At 44.1% G+C, this 26,064-nt stretch overlaps 1 protein-coding gene across 2 annotated transcripts in view; it reads right to left on the reverse strand.

Moving 5' to 3' along the window:
- USP46 (ubiquitin specific peptidase 46) overlaps window positions 1-26,064 on the reverse strand; it is a 49,651-nt gene that overhangs the window by 14,057 nt on the left and 9,530 nt on the right. For both annotated transcript variants that reach the window (XM_045533011.1, XM_045533010.1), the window contains exons 2-4: window positions 11,851-11,931; window positions 8,360-8,573; window positions 6,716-6,945 (exon numbers count right to left, since the gene is read on the reverse strand). In XM_045533011.1, the coding sequence (XP_045388967.1) occupies window positions 6,716-6,928 (213 nt within the window). In that variant the 5' untranslated portion in view covers window positions 6,929-6,945; window positions 8,360-8,573; window positions 11,851-11,931. The remainder of the gene's footprint in view (window positions 1-6,715; window positions 6,946-8,359; window positions 8,574-11,850; window positions 11,932-26,064) is intronic.

A 26,064-nucleotide genomic window follows, 5' to 3' on the forward strand; every position in this document is an offset into this window, starting at 1 on the left:
CTATTCCAGAATGAAACTGTTTCTCTCCATAAATCTCTCAGTTGACATTTGCACTACAATCATAAGTAACATTTACAAAGGGTGAGACCCAGAAAAGAAAATCATTGCTTTCTGAAACCATGAAGGCTGGCACAAAGATGGTCCACAATTGGAGGAACTAGCAGCTGAGGCAGTGACAATGGCAAGATGCCCCCAGGGGCTAATTTGCTGCTTGGGATCTACTGCAGTTTAATCCCACCAGGAGACCTGGCAATTCTGACCCAGCACCACCTAAAGGTGGTCTGTCTGCACCAGGCACAGGACTTACCCAAAGGGCTCTGTGTCTCTCAGCCCCTGAAGGAAACCTTCCCGTTAGGTCTTCCTGCACCCTTAGGCCTCAACATTGTACAGTTAACAGAAAAAGCCTGCAGGCTATGTGTTTTCTTAGAAAGTGGAGAGCTTTCTAACAATTAGAGCTTTCTAAAAATGGAGTGCATTGCCTTGGGAGATTGAGTTCCCCGCCTCTGGACAGGGTCCACCAGTTGCTGGTGACCAACTGGCCAGGACATCATAGAAGAGACTCAGCGCTGGTGGAAAAAAAGATTAGATGACTCCTAGGATCCTGCCCAGTTGAAAGACCTAAGAAAATGAAGGTGATATCCACTTAACTCCAGAGAAAGAACACTTTTGCCTCAATCATCTAATCATTTCAGGGGGAACAAATGTAGGTTTTTCAGATTGCCCCATGTGCCAGCGGGACACACCCACACACTCTCATCTACTTCCGCAAACCAAGTATAAACAGCTGGCATCCCATTATAACAAATACTATGGCATCATCCAAAATTTTCAGAGGAATCTTTGGGTACTGGCTTCCTCTTGACGGTAACCCTCCAGGAAATACAAAGCTAGATAACAGCTTCTGCAATGTAAATGCTTGAGGATGCAATATTTGCATTTGTTGGAGTCAGCTGATCTCCTCATAAACACAAAAGTAACTACAGATGTGACTGAGTCTGTCATCTAAGTGTTCCTGCAAATCCACAGGGAATACCACAGATGGATTTAGCAACGGTGTTAATTTCAAAGATAACCAAAAAGGATTAGACCTGTACAGTCTGGGGCAGGTTTCCCGGCTACAGACGTAGAAACGTCATGCTTCACTGTGCTGGTTCCCGTATCATCGGCTCACAGAGTACCCTGTACTTTATTTCATAGCATTTTGCAATCATAATTACATAACTAATTATTCATTTCATTGTTAATGTCTTCAGGCTGGAAGCTCCAGAAAGATAAGGCTGTCACTATATCTTCAGTGCCTTGGACTTTAATACAGCAGGTGTTAAAAAAAAACAACCAAAAAGCCATATTTACTGAATAAAAGAATACTTACACAGCCACTAGATTAGCAAAAGTGAAGACGTGAAAATAGTGGAGACAGATGATGTGGAGAAATAAAAGTTCTCATACACTGGGTATGTAGATCGATCCAATCATTTTGGGAATTGACACTTTCTAATGATGTTAATGAGCATGCCACATGACCTAACAAATCTACTTCCATGTATATATCCTGGAGAAACTGGGTTTATCTGCGTAGATTATATGTATTAAAGGGTTCACAGAAGCACTGTTCATAATTGTCCCAAATGGGAAATAACAAAGTATTCACCAACAGTACAATAGATTAGTAAATTGCAGTATATTCATGCAATAGAATACTATATGGCAATGAAAAGGAATGACTAAAGCGTCATGCAACAACACAAATCTCACAAGGGATATCGAGCAAATGAAAACAAGACACAAACAATACATATTTATGATTCCATTCATATAAATATCAAAAACAAGCCAAGCTGAACTGTATATTTTAGAGATGCAAAGATAGGTCATAAATTCTATCAAACATTAAAAGAACAGACAAGTCAAAATGTATACAAACTGTTCCAAAGAAAAGACAGAACTAATTTTACCAGAATGTTCATTCCAAAAACAGACAAGTACAGTAGAAGAAAGGAAAAGTTCAAGCCAATCTCACTAATAAATACTGCTGCCAAAATCCTAAGCAAAATTTTAGATCTCAAAATCCAACAATGTACATAAAAAATAAAGACCAAGTTCAGTTTATTACAAAAATACAAGGTAGAGCCAACAACAGAGACTCTATCAATGTAACTTACGCCACTTTAGAAACAATTTGCCATCTCCTAGGACATCCAAACACGTGCATGTCCCATAGCCCAGCAATTCTGCTCCCAAACGGATATCTAAGATGACTTGCATAAGATGGTCTGTAGCAGCAGCATTGTCTGCAAAGCCAAACACTAAACACACCATAGAAGAATGGAAAAACAAACTGTAGCATGTTCCCATAATATATGCTATAATGTAGTATATTCCTATACAATGCAGTATATTACAAAATGATAAAAATGAATGAACCATGATACACACAAAGAAATGGCTGAATCTCAAAAATATAACGTTTAATGACAACAGTAAGTTTAGAAGAATACATGTACATCCCTTCCTCTACATAAAAACCACAAACATGCAGAACTAAATAAATGTCTAGAAATACATCTGCATACGTGTGTAAAACTATGCAGCAAAACAAGTATTGATCCACAAAATTGAAGGTAGTGGTTACCTCTGAGGTAAAGGGTGAGATGGGGAGGAAAATTAAATTGTAAAGAGGCACACAGGGAGTTTCAGAGTTGTTGATAATATTCCACTTTTTAATCTAGGTGTTGGACATACAAGTATTTTTGAAACTATTCTTTAAAATGCATACATAGCCTATGCACACACTTTTGTATAAAAATATTTCCTGATTTAAAAAATAATTTCAGGACTAGCAGTCTAGACCAGGCTTTATTACATACAAATCATTCTGCAATTCCAGCTCATGAAATAAGTCAAAATCTTTTCTCATAACATACAGTTTTCCTCCTCAAGAAATGTGATAAACATTTTCATTCATTCACTCAACTGTTTATTGAGTAATAACTACATGCCAAATACTATCTAGGCACCAGAGAGAGAAGTAACACAGACACTATCCCTGCCCTCCTTAATCTTAGCAAGGAAGACAGATACTGAATAAAAAATACATACAAGGCCAGAGGAGGTGGCTCATGCCTGTAATCCTAGCACTCTGGGAGGCCAAGGCGGGAGGATTGTTCGAGGTCAGGAGTTTGAGACCAGCCTGAACAAGAGTGAGACCCCGTCTCTACTAAAAAATAGAAAGAAATTACCCAGACAACTAAAAATCTATATAGAAAAAATTAGCCGGGCATGGTGGCACATGTCTGTAGTCCCAGCTACTCGGGAGGCTGAGGCAGGAGGATCTTTTGAGCCCAGGAGTTTGAGGTTGCTGTGAGCTAGGCTGACGCCACGGCACTCTAGCCCAAGCAACAGAGTGAGACTGTCTCAAAAAAAAAAAAAAAAAAAAAAAAACAGATAAATATATATTATACAACTAAGTGGTGCCACAAAAATGTAGAGTGTTGTGAGAGAATACAAGGAGACTTCATTAAGTGGGGGGTTCCAAGATGGCCTCTCGCAGGATTTAACACAAGTTGAAACTTGAAGAGGATTCAGTCAAGCAAAGGGGACAGAGAGTGTACACTCCAGACAGCAAATGGCACGTGCAAAGGACATGAGACAGGATAGAGTCTGGAAGACTTGAGAAGCTGCACTAAAGCCAGAGTAAGAAAGAGAACAGCAGCAAGGGATGACCCTGCAGAGGCAGACAGCCGGATTACATAAGAACTTGGAGGCAGTGCTATTTTACACGGAATTGGCAGCCACCGCTATACTTCAGGTAGGAGAGTACCATGGAGGAGGCAAGAGAAAAAGCGGAATCCAGTAAGAAGTGACTGTACTAGCTCAGTTGAGACTGCCAGCCGAGCGTTAGGGGTGGCCCGAGCCAGGGTGGGAGCCGTGGATGGAGATATTAGCAAGAGACACAACAGACAGAAGTCAGCAACAGAACAGACAGAAGGTGAAAATGGTGCCAAGGAGTACACCCTTGTTAAAACAAAGAGACTGCTAATCTGTAAATTATGGTATTTACGATACAGTCCTAATTTTGACATTTAAAAGTACATAAAGTAATTCTGAAAATAGAGTGTCAAAAAGAATAAAAAACTGTAATGGATTAAAATATATGAAATATGTTAAAATTCATGAGTTCATCACAAAACAAATAACACAAAAGACAGAGAAGGAGAGAAAGTGTATTAAAGGTTCTAACATTGTTGGAGAAGTGGTAAAAACGAACTAAGTCAAGGATACATGTTGTAATCTCTACGGTAACTGCTAAAAGAATTTGGAACTGGCAATATGATAGATGCAAAAAAAAATTTTTTTAATATTTCATTGATCCAAAAGAAAGCGAGAGAAAAATGAATATAAAATAGGTGGGTTAATAAAAACAAAAAGTACAGTGGTAGAAACATACTGCCACTTTACTGTACATGTTAAACTACAACACAAGGATGTTTCCAGAATGTGGGAAATTCTACAGGACAAAGAACCTGATTTCCTCAACCAATAAATTGCAAGGGAAAAGGGTGGGTAGGGAGGGTAAACGGTAGATTAGGAAACACTGATCAAATGCAATGTGTGGACCATGTTTGGATCCTGATTTGAATTAACTTACTGCTAAAAAAAAAAAAATATGACCTAATCAGAGAAACTTGAACCCTGAGTGGATAACGATTTAATGGAATTGTTTTTAGGTGTGATAATTGTATTACACTTATTTTTTTTTAAAAAAAGACTTCTTATACCTTTTAGAGAGACATAACAATGTAATGAAGATATTACAAATGACATGATTTGTTATCTGGGACTGGCTTAATAATAAATCCATCTGATGACGGTGGAGGAGGCATGCGAGAGAACAAGATGAGCCAAATTGTTAATAATCACTGATCCCCGGAAAATACACACATGGGCTTTACCATACTATCCTCCCTACTTTTGTATGCATTTGAATTTTACTGGAATATAAAGTATAAAAGAACACAGGGAGAAACGGAGGGAAGGAGGGTCTCTAGATAGGTAAGTATATGCAGAAAATGTCAGGATAGGTTTTAAAATGTTCAAGTGGGTTATCTCTGGGCTAATGTGATCACAATTTTTAGAATGTGTTACAAATTCATCATCTCTGGGTGAGAAGATTACTGGTAATTTTTAGTCTTTTTTTGCTCAGCTATGTTTTCTAATCGTTTCCATAATGAGCAAATCAGAATGCTGATTCAAAAATTGTTTAAAAAGATAGAAGGAAAATCGCCAAAAACCAAAAAGCCTCCCCCGTTACATAGATGTTGACGTGTGAATCCACATTTCTGAACCACTTCTGGGTCAGAGTTTGCAAGGGACTGGAATGTCTGTGTCCCCTCAAAATCCATAGGTTGAAACCCTGATCCCTGATGTGATGGTATTTGGAGGTGGGGCCTCGGGGGGAGGTAATTAGGTCAGGAGGCTGGAGCCTCATGATAGGATCAGTGTCCTCATAAAAACAGACATGAGAGCTTGCTTCCTCTAACTGCGCCGGGGACACAGCAAGAGGGTGCCCATCTGCAAAAGAGAAGGCCTCCCCCAAACCACACCCTGCTCACACCCTCAGCTCAGACGCCCAGCCTCCAGAACTGTGAGAAGTAAGTTTCTGTTGCTTAAGCCACTCATTATCATACTGTGTTATGACAAACACACAGGCCTTTTGTAGAATCTGATGAAAGCTACTCTTTCCAGAAAAATGCACAATTTTTCATAAAATGTCAAGAAACTGAGACCCCCTAATGAACCTATAGGCTTTTCTATGTTGCTAGTAGTTATAATAAATAACAGTAATAGCTGACATTTATTGCATATTTGCTATGTGCCAACCATGGTTCTAAGTGTTTTACAAGTGTTAATTCATTTGTTAATTCCTCCCAGCATCCCTATGAGATGGACACTCTCATCATCCTCATTTTACAGATGAGGAGAGTGAGGACAGAGAAGGTGAGTACTTTGCCCTGGGTCCCACAGTTACTGAATGGAAGAGCCCCTTACAAACTCAGGCAGGCTGGCTCCAGAGCTGGGCTCTTAACCAGCAAAATATGAGGCCACCCATAGAGTTTAAATTAAATATAACAAGCAAATACGACGTCCTGAACCATGCTCTGGAGAATGTCTTCAAATTCAATTAACATTAATCACCTACCCTATGCCAGAACCATGCGAATACACAAGCTCACCAAAGCCGCAAACAGCACTGTGACTCGCCCCAAACACCCAGCTAACTTGTTGTAGTATAAAAATATGAGTCAAACCTGTCTTCTGACTTCAAGTTCAACATACTACAGCTGACTCCCTCTACGTTGGCGTGATGGTCTGTTCTAAGCCACACATGACCTTCTCATGACCAAAATCTTTTCAAGATTAACTTGTCAGGGTCTAATTCAATAGTTTTATTTGTGAAGCTTAAAGTTTGATCACGGTGCAAAGCAACTCAGCATTTAAGGAGATTTTCCTTCATTACTCTGCTTTAGCCCACTGAGACATCCTGGATGGATACAAGCTTACAAAAGTTTGCCCTGGAGTTTCACATGCATAAAGACGACTGTCCACATATACAGAAGGCAATTGCTAAGTGCTACAATACCACACTGCACGTACATGCAACACAGTCCGTATAAATGTGCACACACAAGTTACACAAGAGCCCCCCAATACTCACGGTTTCACAGTTCAAGCATCGAGTTTCATTGGTGAGCGTTCCCTGAAAAATCTCATGAACCCAGGTGAGTTCTGGTTTATTATTCTCCGCAGGTTCGTTCATGTTGCCATTTTTTAATTTTCCGTTTTGTTTTTCCTGTTTCTTCTCTTCCTGCAGGATGTCCGCAATAGTGTTGAGCAAATAATTTAAAAATTCATGAGCATCCTGCTGCATGTAGTTATCAAAGAGATCTGGAAAGAAGGGCGTCACTTCAGTCTGCAGTTCTCGAAAAGCAAATGAACATGCTTAGCTTCACGTGCCACGCTTCAGTTTTTAGACTGAACGGATGGACAGGTATGGAATTCAAAAATATTCATTTCTACTGTGCGGCTTCAATAAGTAAGTGCCAAAAGAATTTTTGTTCGTTTCCATTTTGTGCCACCCACCAAGAACTAAATTTCCCCATCTCCCTAAAGTCATCATGGTTATAAAAAGCTACCAAAATTTGTATTTGTTCTACAAAAGGACAGAAATTACCTAATAAATTCCCTGATAAAATGTCAATTTTTAATGTGATGTAACCACCAATGATCAATTATTCACTGGGTAATTTATCTAGAGCAACTGGGGTCTCTTCTCAAAGATCATATTAAACCCTGGACCAGCCTGCAAGCAGCTTAAAGGAAGCACATCAGGGAGGTGAGGAATATGTGTGAGCGTGTGTCTATCGGATACTGTTCTGACACCAAATACGAATGATTCCAGAAGCAGATTGCTGTTCCCTGCCGTACGGACCAACAATTGAGAGAAGGATGCAGCTGTAAGACTTCATCATTAATCACGTCCACAACTAGACCGCGAGTGCTCTGCTTCCTTCGCTCCTCAAATTATTTTTATTCTGCTATGTGCAACAATAACAGCTTCAAAAGACAGCAATCAAATTAAACAAGACTTTATAAAACAAACATCTGATTAACTGTGCAAGTCTGCTGGAGTATGGGTGAATCTAGGATAAACACTAGTTGCCGTAATCAAATATCTTTATGGTCAATAAAAATTACCAACACAAAACTTCTGAAACACACACCTTTGTTTCTACCACCATGCCCCCAAAAGAAGACAGAAAAGCCAGAAAAATTAGGACATTTTTTTATCATACAAAGCTATCAATTTGATATCCTTCAATTATCTTAGGTAAATAAAAATCAGTGGTATTATTTTTAAAATAGCAGAGGTGCTGATTAGATAATACGCACTTACTTTAATCACTTATGACAAGTTTATAAAACAGGACTATTCTATCCAATTATTGCAGCAACCTATTTACTCCAATGACTGTCTCACTCAGAAGGCTGCCTTGGACCACTTTTTCTCTTACAATGATCCTATCCAGAATGCAGCAAATAAAAAGATCATTCTAAAATGGGATGACATATCTGCATTTTAAAGCATATCTATTAATATAATCCAGTGTTGTTGTATGTATACTGGGCAGGGAAGAAATAATGTTTGTTTTAAAGATGATACTTGAGTAGTTGACCACACTTATTTCCCTTTTCAAAAAAAAAAAAAAACCCAGCTCTTCATTCTGAGGATACACAGAACCCGTGAGTTCCCCTTGTTTCAGGGCAGAGCCTTGAACAGGGCACGGTGCACGCTACTCACCGTTCTCTTTCCTCAGCCTCGAAATGAACTTCTTTGGTGGGATGACGCCAACCTTCTTCTTCTGCGTGGCGATGCTGTGGAAGAGGTCCGCCAGGCACGTCAGCAGGTTTTCCTTCTTTTTCTGCTGGGCCTTGTATGCCAGCACATTCTCCCGGAACGGCCGGCAGAAGTACAAGGCCTGGAGCACGGAGTTGCAGTAGCATGTGTTTCCAAACTGCCAAACGACAATAGGGACGGCTCAAGTCACCTTCTGGGGACGAGCCACCTCTGGAACAGGTGCAGAGGGTAAAAGGCCGCCCGCCACGACCTGGCCCAGATTTCCCCGCATCGGAGTCCAGCTTGCATTAGAAAACTGGTTGACCAAAGGCCAGTGACAATCTGATCGACAGGGAAATGAGTAAAAATGTCGTAATTCTCGTGCTCCTCTAGCCCACAGAAGTCTCTAAAAGGATAATAAACACTCTGCCTCAATAAAGAGTCTAATGAGACCTTCTGGTGCTTATAAAAAGAGAGAAGAAATATCGACATAATATGAAGACCCAGGGAAGCAGCTGGCTAAAAAAAGATGCCACATTTGCAACACATCGAAACTCCCGTGACAGGGAAAATAAAAATCCAAGTCAAAGAGAGATCCGGCAACTGGGAACCACTTGCTCGGCTGAAACAGCCTGAACTGAATGAGGGGGCTGGTTTCCGTTTTTCTCTTTCGAGCTTCCAAGTGACGCTGCCCAGGGGCTCAGGCCCCGTTTCCTCACCTGCCCCAGAGCAACAGAGGCAAGAAGGGGCCCCTCATGTCCCCCTCCCAGCTTCCCACCCTCTCAACTTCCAAATTGCCCTGGATCTTACTTCTGCCAAGGTGACAACTGTCCTAGTCGAATACCACCCAAATTCCTCGTCTCCTGCAGTCAGACTGGGGCCCACCCAGTAACATCTGACACCCCTCACCGAGCGTGGACGCTGAGATTATGATAACAGAGGGAAAAGACGTCACTGGCTTTCAGCTGGAAGCCCAGCTCTGTGGGAGAACACAGCAGAGACTACCACTTCAGGATTTCTCATACACAGTAAAATGAAAAGGAAAAGAGTCTAAGGAAATAACAGATTACAAAATGCTACGTTGAGATTAAAACAGAACATGCACACCTTCCCAAAACTGGTGGCTGGCTTGTGCGTCGTTTACCCAAGAGCAAAACAGATGCCGCGCCATGCTCGACATGACATTTCTACACATGCTAAGACAGAAGCCTCTCTATTTTTATATTTTAATCTACTTTGACACCATTATGTAACAGGAGACAAACCTCTTTTTTACAGAGAAGCTGGAACTTCGATAAATCACCATTCTAAGGGAACCCAAATGAAGCTATTAATAAACATAGATCTCGCAGTTCTTCTACAAACTAGGAAATGGCCTTAATGCTTTCTTTCTCCACAACCTGCACTGGCGTTTTTCTTCACCAGCGCAGAATCCCATTAAACTATCTTCACGGGGCTAAGCAGAGGCCTGAGCATAATGGCTAAAAAATTTGTATTAAGATTAGAAGTCAGTATTGCACCAATAAGACGCCCTATATTCCAGTACTTTTAGCTTTCTTCCTTCTATTCTTTCTCTTCTGCTCAGTATCTCACCTCTACCCAGACTCCTTCCAGTAATGCTTGGCCCTGACCCAGCAAACAATGCCTAGGAATGAAAAGGAACTAACATTTACCAAGTGTCCACAGTGTGCCTCAGCCTCATGTCAGGGTCTTAAACAGGGTCTCTCATTTATCCTTCATTATAACTCCAAGGGTAGAAACCATTATGATCCCCCTTTCACAGATGGGGAAATGGAGACTCAGAGAGGGCAAGTAGCTTGTCCAAGATCACACAGCCAGTGAGCAGCATAGACAGGATTCAAACCTACATCTGTATCACACTGAAGCCAATGTTCTTTCCATTGTATCACAGGCAGCATTTACTTGCAGAGACTATTTCTAGCTTCCCCAGTGGAAATTACTACTTATCACACCTAGACACTGACAGACTATACTCAGAGCAATTGTCCAGAAAACCAGGTGTTAATGAGTTAATACATGATGTTACTTAAAACCTACACCCCAGAGAAATGGATCAGATAAGGAAGCAAGCCCATGAGGGTGGGGGTACACTGCCTTCCTACTTGGTTATCATCAAGTTATCAAGGAAGCAGAGCCTGCTAAGTCTAGCCTCATACAAGGGCGCTCTTGCTGAGAACAAGTAAAATGAGGCCAAAAGTAATGCTTTTTAAAAAAAAATTTTTTTTTGAGAAAGGTTCTTACTCTGTCACTTGAGCTAGCATGGTGTCATCATAGCTCACTGCAACCTCAAATTCCTGGGCTCAAGTGATCCTCCTGCCTCAGCCTCCCAAGTAGCTGGGACTACAGATGTGTGCCGCCATGCCTCACTAATTTTTTTTAAAATTATTATTTGTAAAGATGGGGCCTCGCTATGTTGCTCGGGATGGTCTTGAACTCCTGGGCTCAAGTGATCCTCCTCCTGCAGCCTCCCAAAGTGCTGGGAATACAGGCATGAGCTACAGCACCAGGAGGCCAAGTAATTCTGAGATAAACGGGTCCCCGTTTTTCCCACACAGCCTGTCCTGCTTCAGGTACCACCGCAAAGTGACATGTTAAACAGTTACTGGTGATGAGCTGGGAACTCCTCAAGCTCCAGGAGTACTGACGCACACTAAGCAAAGACAGCCTGGAGGGTTCACCAGATGACAAAGGGAGAACATGTAAAAGAAGATCCGGCTGAAAAGTCTAATAAAATCACATTAAAGTGACGTGTGCCAAGGAAATTCCTTAAAGCACAGGGGAGAAAAATGTGAATTTGGCCCAATAATACAGTAATTTGCACAGACTGCATGTGAGTTGTATTTAACTCAGGCTGGTTTTGAGCCTGGGGCTGCGTGAAGCAAAAACCCTGCAGGTGGTTTGTGAAAACCTTACTTGCTGATGTTCCTATTGTTACAATTAATGATTTAATTCTAAAAACGTGGATTGCATTGCATATAACTCACACACAGAAAACAATAAAAAATAACAAATTAGGATCATTCTCTTTAACAAAACACCGTGGCCCCAGGGAAAACATTTTTGTCTCTAGTGTGGCAGTCAATGTGTTAAATCCTTTTTTCTGGGACAACTCACACTTTCAAAAATAGACTAAATTGCCCCCTCCTCAATGTTTGCCACTTCTACTAACTGAACAGCCTGGCCAATTAGTTAAAAATTGGTAATGATGAAAGTTGGTGGTGCAGCCGCACAGCACGAAGCCAGCACAGCTTCATCGGCATTTACAGCCACTCCCCATCGCCCGCATCACAGCCTAAGTTCCGCCTACCACGCCGCCCCCTCCACCATCCCTGGAGAAACTGTCTTCCATGAAACGTGTCCCTGGTGCCAAAAAGGTTGGGGACGGCTTGCTGCTCTAAGACATGTGATAAAGATAATACATTTTAAATACTTACATTGACCAATCCAAAGTAGTGTTCATTGATCGGAAACTGCTCTGGACCAATGTCTTTTTCCAGAGCAGAGGCATTGGTGCCCTAGAAGAGAAAAACAGCAGAAGTTCAGTCAAATGTAAGAGAAACGAGAAAGTAAAACGATACTTAAGAGAGTCCACTACTGAAAGAAGCATCCTCCCTGGTCGACAAGGTGTTTGGTGATGTTCACGCTGATAGAAGAGGTGTCAGAAGTAAACCAGAGGATGAGTTAATAATGTCAGCCCTATTCCTCTCCTCAGCCAATGTACTTATCCCCCCAAACCTGTTCTACTTGCCTTCAATTATCTTCTGTTAGGAAAGGAGGCTTAAGAGAGGCAAACAAGCAAACGAAACTTCTGAATAAAACATTGCCATTTCAGACAGCTGCAGCAGCTTTTGTACTACTTGGTGGCATAAAAATCACATTACCACTTTCGAAGTCAATTTCTTCACTCTGATACAGATTTACTGCACACCCACTAAGCCACACACTATTCCCTGGGTCTAGGCCCAGATAACAGAACGGGAAACAGAACAGGCACGGACGCCTGCTCTTGCGGAGTTCACATTTCAGTAGATGAAGACAGCCTGAAATAAAAAGCGTGTTGGACAGTGTCTTAGAAAACAATGGTGCAATGGAGAAAAGGTAGGAAATAGGGCAGGAGAGGGCAGGGAGCAGGGGTATAGGACAGGCTTGCGGGTGGCAGAAGGTGGGTAACTGCAGCTGTGTATAAAGTAGTTGGGGAAGGCTTTCTTGAGAAGGCAAAATGTCCAAAGAATATTGTGAATAATGAAGAAATAAAATGTAAAATCTAACAGTTCCCAAATGCATCACATTGGTAAGCCACATGAGACTCCACCATGATCATAATGACAGCTACTGGGTACTCTTGCTATGTGCTATTTATTCTTACAACAATCCCGTGAGCTAAGTACTATCATTTTCCCCATTTAACAGATGAGGAACTTAAGACTCAGAAGGTTTGAAGAATCTGCCCAAGGTCCACAGTAAGTGGTAGAATTGGGATTTGAACCCAGGAGTCAGACCTGGGAGCCCATGATCTTAACCAAATGCCATGCACAGCAATCCCATTGGCTAAACCATTTACCGAGCCCCACTAATGGTCAGTTACTGGCATTTGATTATTGTGACTCCCCAAGGCCTGGCTGAGTCTGTTGCGATGAGAAAAAGTGACCCAAGTTCAGTCCAATAAGGCAAATAGTTTAAGGAGTAGGTGGCATCAAGCTCTATCATCATTTTAGCGACGTCTCTGTCCACTGTCACACCTTCTCCGGCTGTCATGGAACACTCACAGGTCACAGAAACTAAAGGATTCAGGAGACAGGTGTTTTAAAAAGAATAAGATACTTACATTTTATTAAAAAAATAATCTGCTGCTACTACTTATTCTTGACTTTCATAATTAGCATCTCATCTCAGGAGGGTGAGAACTTGTCAAAATGTTCACTTGTCACCAAGCAAACGTTAAGTGCAAAATGACCCAACTCTAAGCAAACAGAGCTATAATAAAAACTTGGCACATTGCATCGCCTTATCATAACATCCTTTGCTCCCACTTGTTTTCCAGTTCCTTTACACTGTTCCACCAAAGCAATAAATTCATTTACCCGTCATCTGAGACTGTGAGGTTGGTGATTGTCTGTGTGCAGGACATTTCAGTACCTTTTCTGTCGTGTGTGGGGGAGGGTGGGGTGCAGCTGGCTGCCTCCCCAATAATGTGAGTCCACATACAAGGCTGGATTTTTGAAATACATCAAATGACTGCAAGCTTTTATGATATAGACAAAAAAATCACTAAAAAATTCCAATAAAGTTATATCTCAGTCATAAATCAATGTAAACAACGCATATTAAATACACCTATAGCCATTTTTCAAGCTAAAGTAGAAAATATGGCTTAGAGCCCAGGAGGAATGTGGGATATGAAAGTATAGCACACGGAGATAGAGCTCATTAAATCTCTCTTTACAAGGTAGCAACATATCCAAGTCAGTCCATGATTTTTGCCATCTGGAAATTCCTAGGTGGAGTCTCCTTTTCACTGTCTTACTATTTCCCATTTGACTCACACTAAGGACAGAGACCCAGGGCCAGTGTCCACGAGCAATGTCCTGGGGACGAGAGGCAGCGGCCGGGAGCGGCACAGCACAGGAGGGAAGAAGCTGAGCTGTGTCACCAGTGAATCGTGGCTCTTCCCAGGCCAACACTTCCTCGCCACCCTGCAGGTCACGCTTGCTCATCTCTGGGTCTGGAGGGGTCAGGAGGAGGAGCTGGCTGGGCCAGATCCTTGCTCCTGCTCCCTGCCCAGTACACCGTCACCCTCTTGTCAAAACACCCACCTTTCCCAGGCCCCTGCCTCCCAGCGCTGTCAGGCGCCTTCCTCACCCCTCGCCTTGGCCGCCCCCTTCAGGGAAGACCTGCCTTTATACCCCAGCTCCTGCCGTCCTCCCGGGGGGTTTCGACATCCCCGGGATGAGCTGTCCCACATTTGCTCTCGCAGCAGCTCAATGTCCTATTTTCCAGCTGTCTTTTATTCCACTCCACTCCAGCTGCCCGCTCCCAAAGACACTCTGGAGCTGGGCGCCACCCGGCATCCTCGCCTGCAGCTGCCATGGGGCACCCAGCTCAGCTCTGCCTGCCGCCTTCCTCCCGTCCCCCCACACCCCACAGGCCGTGTCCCGCTGGCTTCTTTAAGCCGCCATCACCGCCACACCTGCACCTCACCAGAACGCCCGCCACCACCCTCCCACTCAGCGGAGGGTCTACGGATCGGGGCCTCAAATGCTTTTCTAAATACCCACTGCCCTTTGGCCACAACCCCTGGCAAAAGCCCAGCCAGGATGAACCAAACGCCCACCTCTCTGAGCACATGCCCAGACAGACGTGCGATGTCAGAGGGAAAAGTCAAACCACCAAGCTGACCAGATCGCTGGAATTCACCGAATTCAAGGAGCCCTCAACACGCCCCACATGCCAATGTTCCCCTAGTGCGTTCACTCTCCACTCCACGGGGACTACTTCCAACTCGCCCCAAGCTGCTGACATCTTGCCATCCTCTTCACCCCTCTCTCTGGTGTCCCACTCGACAGAAAAAGTTTTCTGAACCACCAGACAGGGACTCCACACCCTACGTGCCTCTCTCTCGTTAGTGATGGAGACGTCTCTCTTGTCCAAGGCCAATGTCTCCTCCTCCACCGGATCCTTCCCATCGGAATTCAAACACGCATCCGCATCTCCCATATGGAAAATACACACTTCCCCCGACCCCGTGCCACCTCCTTGTCACCTCCCTGCTCAGAGCTGCACTGTTTAAAACAGCTGTCTGTTCTGAACATTCACAGGTGAATCGGATGATCTCTAAGATGATTTCAAACAATCCGGTGGGGAGGTGGGGAGGTGGGGAGGTGGGGAGGTGGGGGAAGACGGGGATGAAGTTGCCGAAGCTGAGTGGTGGGAGGGGGTGGGGGCCTCCTCGTGCTGCTCTGTGTACACTTCCACGCACACGGGAGCGGGACGCAGGAGGGTCAGAGCCAGCGAGGAGACGTGACGATGGAAACGGAGGTCAGACAGGGAGACCGCAGATGCCACGCTGACGACCTTGAACGTGGAGGAAGGGGCCACGAGCCGAGGAGCACAGGCAGCCTCCAGAAACCGGAAAAGGGAGGGAAACGGATTCTGCCCTGGAGCCTCGGGAAGGTGTGCAGCCCGGCCACACCATGTGACCTTCAGGACTGTGAAATCATGTATTTGCCTCTTTTTAAGCCACTAAATTTGTGGTAATTTTTTACAACAGTAATAAGAAACTAATACACTCCCTTCCCAACCTGCGTGCCCCACTCACAGCATCCTGTATGTCTCCCTTATCCATCCCAAGTGTCACTTATACAATTATGAACATCTGTCCAATCCTCGAGACCAGACACCTCATGGGAGCAAAGACCGTGCCTGACCTGCCCAACACTGCGTCCCGCCGGCTGACACACGGAAGTCCCAGGTAGCTTCCGTCTGAGTAGCTTCCACATGTGTGCTGATCTGGACACACACGTGTGCTCTCCCCACAAACTGTTCAGTGAGGACAAGTGCTACCCTCCACCACTCCCCCATTCTCCCTTCCCTTTTGTAGACACACTCTCTAAGAACTGGTTTCCATGGATACAGAATGCCACTGATACTGACATCTGGCACCAAACTCTTGCTTCACATGCTAGCATTTTCCCATTGGGAACGTGAACCTTTGTGCATCTTTAACAGATTTAGGGATTAAATATGTTAAACGTAAATGTGTTCTGATGATAAAAGAACACAGACATGATGGGGAATGTTTCCTGAGATGAAAATGATGACAACTGCTTAAAGATTAATTAAGCAGCATCATGAAAAAAAGTTTGAGGGACCACATCCTTCAGCCCTGCAATTCTACTTTCCTTATCCTACATATATACTCACACAGGTGGAAAAAGAGATGAAGACAGTGATACACACCCGGTGTGGCTTAAGCAAGACAGAAATTTATTTTTCTCTTTCATGAACATGTTCAAGAGGATGCAGTGCAGGCCTGACATGATGGCTTCTGCCATCTCGCTGCGCTGTCATCTGCAAGAGTCAGCTGCTATCTCCAGAGCCACGCTGGCTACTCTAGCTCCTGCCACTGGATAAACTCTGCCAGGAAAAAAGGGACAGGACTGCTCCTCCCCTCTCTCAAGGATGCTCCTGGAAGCTGCACACGTTACCTCTGCCAGCCAGAACCTAATCTAGACACACGGCCACACCTCGCCGCAAGGGAGCTTGGCAAAGGTGGTCTTGACCTGAGCATCCTACAACCAGGCAACATTTTCCTAGAAATGAAAAAGACGTGGAGAGGACCACCAGCAGTCTGTCTCAGATGGTCCCTGCAGCAAGGGTTGTACCAGAAAAAAATTAGAAATAACTTGAACTGGTTAAATAATCCCAGGACTCCATATGATGGAATACCATGTACCTATCTTAAAAAGTAAGGCTGCCCTATAGGTCCTGCTAAGAAAATTGGTCTAAGACCTAGAGATAGGATAATGCTATAAATGTCATTCCCTCGATCAGCAGACACGGAGCCCTGCTGTGTGCCAGGCACTACTTAGGCCACTGCATCCGACGCCTACACCCCAGGGCGAATCCCTCAAAGAATACTGGGGAAATTACTAACAGTGGACGGCCGCAAGATGAGGAGGCCATGAAGGGACTTTCTTTTTACCTTCTCAACTCTTTGAATTTTTTACTATAAACATAAATTATTCTGTTATTAAAAATTTAATACATTTAATAAAAATGTAATAGAAGTTTAATAAACTAACGTCCTGCGGCCCAGTCACCCAAGGCCCACAGCACACACCTCAGAGTGTACTTGGCCACCCTTTCCTCCCCAGGAAGAACGCTTTGATCACAGCCGCTTCGCCTCTCCCTGGCTGCGCTGCTGGTACCCAGCCAGCCTCTTCCTCGGCACGGCAGCAGTGAAGGCAGCAAAACTGGGAACGGTATCAGCACCACGTGAATTATAAAGCGTATTACAAGCCCAAGAGACTACACTTCCATGGCTAGCACCCAGCATGACACAAAAGGCAAGGAGCGGGGGGAACTGAAAAATAACTGTTTTATGACCAGATGCGGAACAGAGACGGTACCTGTGGGGGTAAATCACAGGGGCTGGGAGTGTAAGAAACAGAGTTCTTATTTCCATCAGTAAAAAATGTGGTAACCTTTGAGAAACAATGCAGCCAACTTTATTAAAAATAGCAACTGAGCTGGGACAAGTTCCAACAAGAAGACTATAATGGTAGCTCTTCAAAGCGCCTCTGAAAGCAATTCTATGGCTGCCAAGGGATGCCACCAAAACACGAAACAAACAACAATAACAACATCCCAGGAAGGATGAATCATAAACGCATAAGATGGGTATAGGAAAAAAAAATCTGTTTAAAAAGCAATTTATAACGAAAACAAGTTAGAATTTCTTCCTTGGGGAGGGGAAAAAAGGATAAAGACAGATCCTTGCCCACAAGGAGGAAGCAATTGAAATAGTGGCATTACAGGGTCTGTAAAAACCAACGAGAACACTGCCATACTACGGGGGTGCCTAAACCAAAAACACAGGGACTGGGAAGGGTCCTTGGAGAACAGGTGGACCATGCTGCAGACAAAATTCTTTTTTAAAAAGTCCCAGAGAAGTAAACTGACTTGCCCCAAACCTCCCCAAAGTGGACATTTACCTGCTTCCTAGGGCCTTGCGTTCAAGTTTGTGCAAAGTAGAGAAGGGACTCAAGAAAAACCAAAGATGACATGTAAGGACTTCTAAGTAAACAGAGAATAAGTCATTAATTATAGACTACGAATTAAAATAGATGACAGGAGAGGTGACTGTTGCTGCTACCACATTTTTAGGTCCATGGTTCAAAAGCCTACTTTACTTATCAAGCATGTTTTCAAGGTACAAAAAGAACATACAGGACTAGTTTCCAAAAGGACTAATGTTCCCACACCCCTGATGACGAGGATCATTCCTACAGTCTTATGGAGAAAGTGAAGCAAAAATGAAGTGATGCGGCCCAAAATCTCAGGATGAGTCAGGAGTCACCTGCCAGGATTCAAAGGTGGTTAAGGAGGAATTAATAACAGACAACTCATAAATAGCATTTACTGTGTGCAGTCACTGTTTCAAGGACAGTGACTTTATGTGTATTTTACTCACTGTAATCTTCATAATAACCCTATGAGGTAGATGTCATTACTGCCCTTATTTTAAAGGTAAGAAAAGTGAGCGGGTAAGGAACTATTCAAGTTCACACAGCTAATGAATAGTGGAACCAGGCCAGGTGTGGTGGCTCATATTTGTAATCCCAGCACTTTGGAAGACCAAGGTAGGAGCATTGCTTGAGGCCAGGAGTTCAAGAACAGCCTGGGCAACATAGCAAGACCCCATCTCTACAAAAGATTTTAAAAATTAGCCAGGTGTGATGCCATGCACCTGTAGTCCCAGCTACTAAGGAGACTGAGGCAGTAGAATCAGGAGTTCAAGGAACCATGAGCTATGACTGAGACACTGCACTCCAGCCTGGGTGACAGAGCAAGACCCTGTTTCTAAAAAAAAAAAAAAAATTAGTAATTAAAAAATAAGCAGTGGAACTGATAAGCAGTAGTGACCCACCAACTGTTTTTGTACATAAAGTTTCACTGGATACATCCCTGATCATTCATTCACTTACTGCACCCACTTTCACAATACACGGTCTCAACTCACACCACCTGGCTCCAGAGTGTGCCCCCCAGCCACTACGGAACACTGACTCTCGGGGAGGTCGCGTCTACTTGGAGCCACAGAAGTATAAGAAATTGAAGAACTGAAGGGGTCACAAAGTTGTATAGGAGAACCACCCGCCCCACACTTCTAAGACACCCCTTGAAATATTCTAGAATGAGACCACACAAGTAAAATCTCCACAGAGCACTGCAATCCCTTTAAAGGAAATGAAAAATTCAGGTTGGGAGTCAGGGGAGACGTGAGATGTAATCAAAAGGAAAACAGATTTTTTTCGAAACTGTTCTAAAAAGCTGTGAATCTTTATCCAGACAAATAAGAAAAGAAAATAATGTCCAGTTTTAAAAGGCAAAATGAGAAAACAGTATCAAAAAGCAAATTTGAATTCTAAGTAGTAAACCATTTTACACCTAATCATGAAGGAATCTGCAATCTTCCCTAACTTCTCAATTCTTGGATAGATACTGACAAACACAATGGAAGAGGGAGAGAGAGGAAGTAGCAAAAGTGTGCAGAACAAAACGTGTTAATATATTAATATACTTTATCTCTTGGTATGGGGATTATTGAGGGGAAGAGGGAGGAGAAGATTGGCATGCGTTATATAGAGGCAAGAAATTGCTTTTTTGATCCAAAGAAAGCTGCAGAATACCTGTTATGCCTTTAAAAGATGCAAATGCAGGTTGTGATTCTGAGTCAGTACGGCCAGTTTCTCCTGCCCTTCAGAGCCGCCCCTCTGCCAAGTGCATTCTGCCTCCCTCTCCCTCTCTGGCCACCTCCTCCTCACCATATGGTTTCAGTGTCACTTCTTCAAAGCCACCTGCCCTGACCCTTCCCTCTCACAGAATCCTGTAGGTTCCTCCATAGCACCTATCACAATTTGTAACAGAATAATTATTTGTGATTATTTAACATCTGTCTTCTCACTAGACCATAGGTCTGCAAATTACAGCCCATGGGCCGAATGTGACCGGCCAACTTGTTGTAGATAAAGTCTTCTTGGAGCACAAACAGGATTACACATTCACTCACTGCAACTCCTTTCACAATACAATAGCAGAGTTGCGTGGTTGTGACAAAGACGTTATGGTCCACAAAGCCTAAAATGTTTACTATCTAGCCCTTTTTAAAGAAACGCTTGCCAACACTACACCATAAGCTCTACAAAAGCAGCGGTCATGTCTGATTCACGTGCCCAACCCCGGGTGGAGCGTCTGGTGTATACATGGCACTTGATAAACCTGCTGATGGAATAAACTTGGGAAGCCTGGGGAAGGCAAGCAGTGTGCCCCACTCGTTCAGAAAACGTCACATCTAAACATTGGTTTAATCTTGCCCACTGACCCAAGGCAGATTACTCTTAACATTTCCATTCTACAAAACGGAGGGAGCCTACCCACGCTCACTCAGTCAGCAAGGGCACCGCTGGGATTCAAACCCACACCATTCAGTTCCAGAGACTGAGCTCTGGACCACAAGTCAGGGGAGAGGATCTTCTCACTCACATTTTCAGTAATTCATCAGCTGCAGATGTAGGGACTGGGCAGAGAGCCAGGACTATCTCTGAGCGTGTCCACTCCGGCCGCTGGCTGTCACGCGTGACCTAACCCAGGCACATGCCCAGACAGGTCTCCACGGAGCCCCTGCCACACTGAGCAACACTGGACATAACTCTCCCTGCCAGATAAATCACTGATGGGGACTCACTAGTCCCATTTCCCAGGTGAGGCAAATGAGGTCAACCAACTTGCCGAGGTCAAGTGTCAGCATGAGGCAGGTGGTGAACCTCTGATCTTAATACCATTATTCTACACCCCCAACTCCTGTTCCACAGCCCATTCCTCTCCAGGCTCTAACAGAGACGCAGTCACACACAGGAAGGCAGCCAGGGGCATTTCCTTTCTGCACTGTGATGACATGTCATCTCCATGTTTTATACGACACTGGATAGAAAAAATACATGGAAAAAAGCCTCAATATGACTTCATTTAATAATCGTAAACAGAAGCCAAAACATCTGCTACTGAAGAAAGCTGACCCTGGGACACCTGAATGCTAATGACACAAAGTCATTACAAGAAGGAACATTAAAGAATAGCTGGAAAGAAGCTTGTGCTGGCAAAACAACTTTCCTCGTATTTAGAGATAACACAATGAAGTCTTCGCATTATTAGCAGAGGGAGAACTTCAACTCAAAAGCAGAACAAAGAATACTAGACCTGTGTCTGTTTCCTAAGTCTACAGTCCCCGACCCCCAGGCCACGCGTGGACCAGTACCGGTCAGGGCCCTGTTAGGGACCAGGCTGCAGAGCTCTGCAGCCCCACCCCGCATCCCGTCACCCCTGGAAAAATTTTCTTCCATGAAACATAAGAGGGGGCCCACACAGCAGGAGGTGAGCGGCGGGCCAGCCAGCAAAGCTCCACCTGTATTCACGGCCGCTCCCCATGGCTCCCATCACCGCCTGAGCTCTGCCTCCCCACACCCCCATGTGTGGAAAAATTTTCTTCCACGAAACCAGTCCCTGGTGCCAAAAAGGTTGGGGACCACTGTTCTAAGTCACTCACAGTCACGGAACTCAGTGATCCAGAAGCAAGAACCTCAATCCTAATTCAATGTTCTACAAAGTCACCAAGATGCCTCCTGATCACGCCATCCCTTAGGCTCCTACTTTACCTGGGGGTACACTTCCACTTGGCATCAATTCCCAGAAAGGCAGCAGGGGGCCCGGAATCCTGGCAAAGCCCCCAGGTCAAAGCGGCCCACTCTGCAAATCTCACTGATAGGGTGATTTCATCCTCCCAGCCCCCCATACAAGCTCAAGGTCTTCATCAGTGAAAACCATGACACCAGCACCCCCCACCTGTGCACCCCCCACCTGCCCTTGGAAACCAGGCCCTTCGGAATCAGCCTTGCACCACCAGAGATACTTTAACGTAATGAAAGCATCCTGAAATGTACTGATTGTGAAATATAAAATATAAAATTCTGTGCTCTCTCCTCCCACTCCCAAATAGGGCAGCAATGGGAGGAAAGAGATAAGCAAGGAGTCCTTTACAGCAACGAGACTCACAGTGCTGACGCTCTGCCGTGAGCTACGTCCAGAAACTGAAAACAGGGCGATATAATGAGCAGATAGGGTAATTCTGTCTCTGTCAAGTTCAGTAACAAAAAAAATTGAGGTCTGTGATTTATTTATCTTTTATCTGGGTTTATTTGTATTTATCTGGGTTTTTTATTCCGTTTTGCTAGTGATTCTTTTTTATTGTATTTTACAAAAATATTGGTCTGAGACAGACTGAAAATAACAATAAAACTGGTCTTTCCCTACAGACTCTGAAAATAATTGCCAACAGCAAAACATTTAAATGAAATTGAGCTTGTTTTCCTACACATGCGAATAGCGGCTGACGCTCACTTCTACTAAGAGAAATGCAAACTAAAGATAGACTGAGACAACATCTTTCCCCAGAATGGCAAAGACCACAAGGCTTCTGGACAGCACACTGGCTTCGGCAAGGCTGCGGGCAACAAGAGTCAAACGTATTGCTGGTGGAGGGCAACGTGGCAAAACCCATCGAAGTTACAAACGCAAATTCATTTCTAGGAAGTCAGTAGACAGGTACACTCCCACATGTGGACAAAGTTGCTCCTTGCAGCCTTGTTTGTAAAACCCAAAGCCTGGAAAACTACTTGCCTGTCCTTCGAGTCAGTGCAGACCTGGTTAAGTGAGTTCAATACATTCAAGCAACTGAATACTCTGCCGCCATAAAAAAAGAATGAGGGTGCTCCTCCACAGACCCTCCTCTAAGACACAAAAAGCACGGGGCAGATCGGGACCGTTCAGTATATACTACACATACTAATCGTACTTTACAAAACCAGCGGAAAAATATAAACAAAATTGCTTGTCTATGCATAAGATGTATCTAAATGGATGTATAAGAAACTGTGAATATTGACAGATGCCAGAGATAAGAATTGGATAGTGGGTCTATTTTCAACATATATCCTTTTGCACATTTTGAAATTTCTACCACATGAACTTGTATTACCTATTCAGAAACTTTGCTTGAAAATATAAAAAAGAAAGAAACTGAGCTTAGCTACTGCATATATTCCTCAGTTAGGGAGGCCTGTGTGCACCAAATAACACAAAAGGTTATGGCATAAGCTCATTCCGTGACAAATACCTTCTACTACTCGAGGTGCCCTCATTCTCAGGAGGAGGAAAAACATTATATCTTGACTGGTGATGACAAAAGCTTGACCGCACACGATCAGCACTGTGACATCCAAGGAAATTGCAGTCGGAAATCACAGCTCCTTCCTCCTTTTGTCCTCCAGCCAGCCCCTCCCCAGGTCCTCCCTGACAGAGGCCACAGCTACTTGACAATGCGCTTCCCTTCTTGCCACTGTTCACCAGCAGGAATGGTTCTTATTGTACACATCCCAGGAGGCGTAAGTGACCTGCCCGAAGTCACTAAAGCTAGAAAGCTACTGGAGCCTGAAATTTCATATTCCTAGCTCAGGGCTCTGTCCACTACATGGTTTGGACTCTTTTGCTAACACAAAAAAGAAGGGCGCTAGAAAAAAACAGTATTAAAATGGTCAGGCACCAGGCTAAGCACTAGACATCGATGATTCCAGTTAAGCCCCACAGTGACCTAGGGAGGTAAGTTCTCTTACCACCCACAGGGTACGAATGAGAAGGGCGTCCCTGTGAGAGTAGAGAACGTCAGGCTCTCACACCCAGTCAACAGCGGTGCCGAAAGTCCAGCCGGATCCCAGCCACGTGCCAACCTGCCTCCCGAGGAAGCTCACTGACCAGATCCATCGGCTGCTTTGCAGGTCACGAGCCAGTTACTGGAACCACACAAAGCCACTGTCACCCAAACTACGGGCCACGAATCCTGGAAGGAGGGGACATGATCTTAGGTGGCACAAGTATGAATATCTTTAAGTTTAGCCATGATGCTTTTGGTATGTATTAGAAAAGCATAAAATCAGCTCATCAAACCCATTATTACACAGAGATTTTAGCACGGAATGAAGTCGACTTAAAACAAGGTGAATAGACTTAAGGAAAACTACTGAGTAAGTAAGTTCCGATGATACACAGAGGTAGTGAAAACAGCGAAGGACCACGGACCGATATTTGGGACTGGCTGACCTGAGGAACTGGCTCCATCCCACGGTTTTTCTCTGGAGGAAAAGCAGCTTGGGAATAACAGGCACCTGTCCCGCCCCCCGGCATATTATACACACTAGTTCTGAATGCTGCTTTATTTTTTTATTCATTTTTATTCGCCCTCTTCTATGCCAGGGTCCGTCTCTCAGACTGACGCGGCAGGGCCCCCGGTTACCCAAGCATCCTGAAGCCTCGCATTTATACGGCAGTGTCCGAGGAGGGGTTGGCCTTGGGGTGACCCGGCTCCAGTTTGTCCTGAATAGCTCAGATGACACCTACAGATCAACTGATATCTTACAATTATTTTGAGAGTCACCTTTTCACTTTAGGAAGTGTCTGACTTGGGGAACAGACAGTCTCCCCGCTACCCCGGCTTTTGCTGCAGTGCCGAGGTGATCAGGTGGGCGCTGATTCCATAGAAACAGCAAGGAGGGGCCCCCCCACATCGACAGCACCGACTGTCACAGCCGTGCAGCAAATGTGGCCTCTGCTTTTGCCAACCTCCTTTCCCAATGCCACTCCTCCCAAAACTCCCCACTAAATGTAGATGCCGATCAAAGTAGAATTTCACCGGGTCCTGCAATACCAACAGTGTTAGGCTTTAAGAAAACAGAAGGAAAATAATAATTCACTAAAAGAGGATAATTATGAAAAACAAGCACATCATAGCTCATGAAGTGCTTCGGCCAGCAGGATCTCCTGCGATGCTCCCAAACAAGCTATGGGGAAGGTGTTTCACTGTCTTCATTTGTTTGTTGTAAAGGCAAAGGTATGAAGAAATAGACTCTGAGATTTCCCAAACAGGATTCTGCATCACAAACTCCTCTACTTTACAACTACATGGAAGAAACTGTTTTGTTTTTTCCTAGGGCCTTGCTGCTCTAAAAGTGCTCCTCAAACCAGCATCATCTACATCGCCAGGGAGGTTGTTAGAAACACAGAATCTCCACCCACCCGACCCCAGACCTACTGAATCAGAATCTGCACTTTAACAAGATTCCCAGGTAATTCCTATGCACAGTAAAAACTGGAGGAGCACCGCTTTCCTGCAAGGCAATTCTTCCATTCTACCAAGTGACATCTCTTCATTCAGTTATCAGTAATTATTTATTGAGCACCTACCGCATATGTGCTAGGTGCCGTGCTGATAGCCGGGAAATCAACAGTGAATAAAACAAACACGGTTCCTGTCCTTGTGGAGTTGCCATTCTAACACAGTGGTTTCTCACCCTTGGATGCTCACCAGAATCAACTGGGCACTTTGAAGTGCACCCACACCCCTGCAGGTGCCTAAAATCTACCCCAGACTATTATATTTATGAACTAACTATCAGAAACGCTGAGATTGAGGCCCTAGAAGCTGCATATCAAAAAAGCTCTAGTTGGTGGAAACACTTTGGAGAGCAATTTGACATACCTAGTAAAGCTCAGATGGGCATATCCTAAGAGTACCACTTCCACTTCCAGGATTATATTGTAAAGAAATGAAGTACGTGTGCAAAGAAGATAGAAACAAGGTCATTCACGGCAGCACTGTTTCCAGAGAGAATATTTTGGAAACTATCAAACTGTCCGCAAATAAGGAAATGAATACCTAAACCATGGCTAAGACAAAGAATACTGTCACAGGGCAGTGGCATGAACAAACTAGATCTCTACGCGTGGACACATTCTCAAATATAAGTGCTGAGTGAAGAAAG

Source organism: Lemur catta, chromosome 19 (genome assembly GCF_020740605.2).
Source record: "Lemur catta isolate mLemCat1 chromosome 19, mLemCat1.pri, whole genome shotgun sequence".
Classification (NCBI taxonomy): domain Eukaryota; kingdom Metazoa; phylum Chordata; class Mammalia; order Primates; family Lemuridae; genus Lemur; species Lemur catta.